Below are 2,049 nucleotides of genomic sequence, written 5' to 3' on the forward strand. Positions count from 1 at the left end.
CCCCCCCCGCCCCCCCCCCCCAGCACTGGAGCCCCTCACAGGCAGGCCCCGCGTCCCCAGCCCCTGTGCTGAGGCCCTCCCCCCGCCTGCAGCTGCACAGCCTCCCCCGGGAGCCCAGAGCCCGGGGCAGCCCCCTGCTGGCCGAATGGTCCCAGGCATCCCTGTCACCGGGTTCGGTGAGGTCACCTTGGGGACGCGCAGGGCGCAGACCCTGGCGGATGAGCGTTGGTATTTGCTGGCAGGTGTTTGCCAGCAGCGCGAAGCGCATTTCCGGCGTCGGCACCGGCCTCTTCCCCGCCCCCGTCCCCCCGCTGCCCCCAGCCCGAAGCCAGCTGGGGCCCAGAGCAGCAGGACAGGCTCGCCCGGGGCCTTTGATGTTGATTCCTGTTCCTGGGAAACTGCCGTCCACACTGGGGGAGCCGCTGGGTGCCAGTGCCCCGCTGGCTGTAACTCTTCGTGAACGTCCCCCTCTGGTAGCTTGTGCCCCTGTCAGCACGGCTTCGCTGCACAGGGGGACCTCCCTGTGTCACAGCCGGGGCAGATGGAGTGGGGGCCCGCTCCTGCCCGGTGGCCCCCGGTGGCCCCCCACAGCCGGGGCCAGGGTGGGCTGCTGGCCGGTGGTCAGGCACTAGGGCCTCCCTCCCGTGTGTTCCAGAACGTGGGCTGTGACTTCGAGATTGACTCGGGTGCCGTCGAGGACCGCTGTGGCGTGTGCCACGGCAATGGCTCCACCTGCCACACCGTGAGCGGGACCTTCGAGGAGTCTGAGGGCCTGGGTATGTGGCAGGAGGGTCCGGGGAGTGGGGGGTGGGGGCTGAGCACACAGGGGGTGGGGAGGGAGGGGAGCTCCTCACTTCGCAGCCCTTCCTGGTCTCCCCCGGGCTCACACCCAGGCTAGGAGGGAGACCACCTCGCCCAGATGCAGGGGCGTGTCCTCAGGGGAGTCCTGCCCCGGGAACCCCTGGGTTGGCTGATCAGGCTTATGGGTGACGCCAGCCCTCTCTGACGCTGCTGCCTTGTGAGGCTTCCACCCTCTCGCCCACCTGCGCTGGGTGAGGAGGGCATGGAGGGGAGGGGCCCACAGTCTGACAGGTGAGCCTTCAGTGTGGTGGGAGCAGTGGCGAGAGGCCCAGCAGGCAAGTGAGGAAGGAGGTCCTGAGTGGGGGAGGTCAGGGGAGACTTCCTGGAGGAGTGGGCGTTTAGCTGGTGTGTGAAAGGCCCTGATGAGACGGGAGGGGCCTGCACGCGGGAAAGAGCTATGTCCGTCAAAGCCCCCAGCGCTGGGCCGGGACACTCAGACCCCGGAGCCCCATCCGTACCCCAGCAGAACCCTGGGCAAGTTACTGAATCAGTCTGGGTCTCAGCTTGCTCTCTGCCATCCTGGGGTGACAGCCCCTGTGTCCCCGGCTGAGGCCCGCAGAGTCCGTGAAAGAACAGGAACCGGCTGGGTGGCCGTGTGGAGGATATCCCGGGGGAGGGCCCAGCCTCGTGACTTGGACACCGGCCCAGGTCTCCAGGGGAGGGGTGAGGAGGCGAGGGTCATGGCCAGGATTTGATGAGCCTCCTGAGGCTTAGGTGACCTAGGACACATGAAGTCTCTGCCTCCTGGGGGAGCTCGGGACCCTGGGCTGGTGGTGGGACCTTTGCTGTCTGCAGGCCGGGCCGAGGGGGGAGAGGGCCGAGGGAAGGGGACAGTGAGTCCTCTCAGCCTCCCCCCGCCGCCAACAGGGTACGTGGATGTGGGGCTGATCCCGGCCGGCGCCCGCGAGATCCACATCGAGGAGGTGGCCGAGGCCGCCAACTTCCTGGCCCTGCGGAGCGAGGACCCTCAGAAGTACTTCCTCAACGGGGGCTGGACCATCCAGTGGGGCGGGGACTACCAGGTGGCGGGCACCACCTTCACGTACGCGCGCACGGGCAACTGGGAGAACCTCACGGCCCCCGGCCCCACCGACGAGCCCATCTGGATCCAGGTGCCTGCCTCCCAAGCCCCAGGGTGGGAAGCAGAAGTGGGCCCTGGCGGGTCCCGCCCCCCGCCCCCCTGCCCCC

General features: G+C 69.0%; 1 protein-coding gene across 1 annotated transcript in view; it reads left to right on the plus strand.

The window, feature by feature from the left end:
- Positions 1 to 2,049, plus strand: part of ADAMTS7 (ADAM metallopeptidase with thrombospondin type 1 motif 7) — a 28,303-nt gene that overhangs the window by 17,293 nt on the left and 8,961 nt on the right. Inside the window, exons 15-16 of the mRNA XM_029952323.1 lie at positions 656 to 776; positions 1,729 to 1,973. Of these exons, the coding sequence (XP_029808183.1) occupies positions 656 to 776; positions 1,729 to 1,973 (366 nt within the window). The remainder of the gene's footprint in view (positions 1 to 655; positions 777 to 1,728; positions 1,974 to 2,049) is intronic.

This window comes from Suricata suricatta, chromosome 9 (genome assembly GCF_006229205.1).
Source record: "Suricata suricatta isolate VVHF042 chromosome 9, meerkat_22Aug2017_6uvM2_HiC, whole genome shotgun sequence".
NCBI lineage: Eukaryota > Metazoa > Chordata > Mammalia > Carnivora > Herpestidae > Suricata > Suricata suricatta.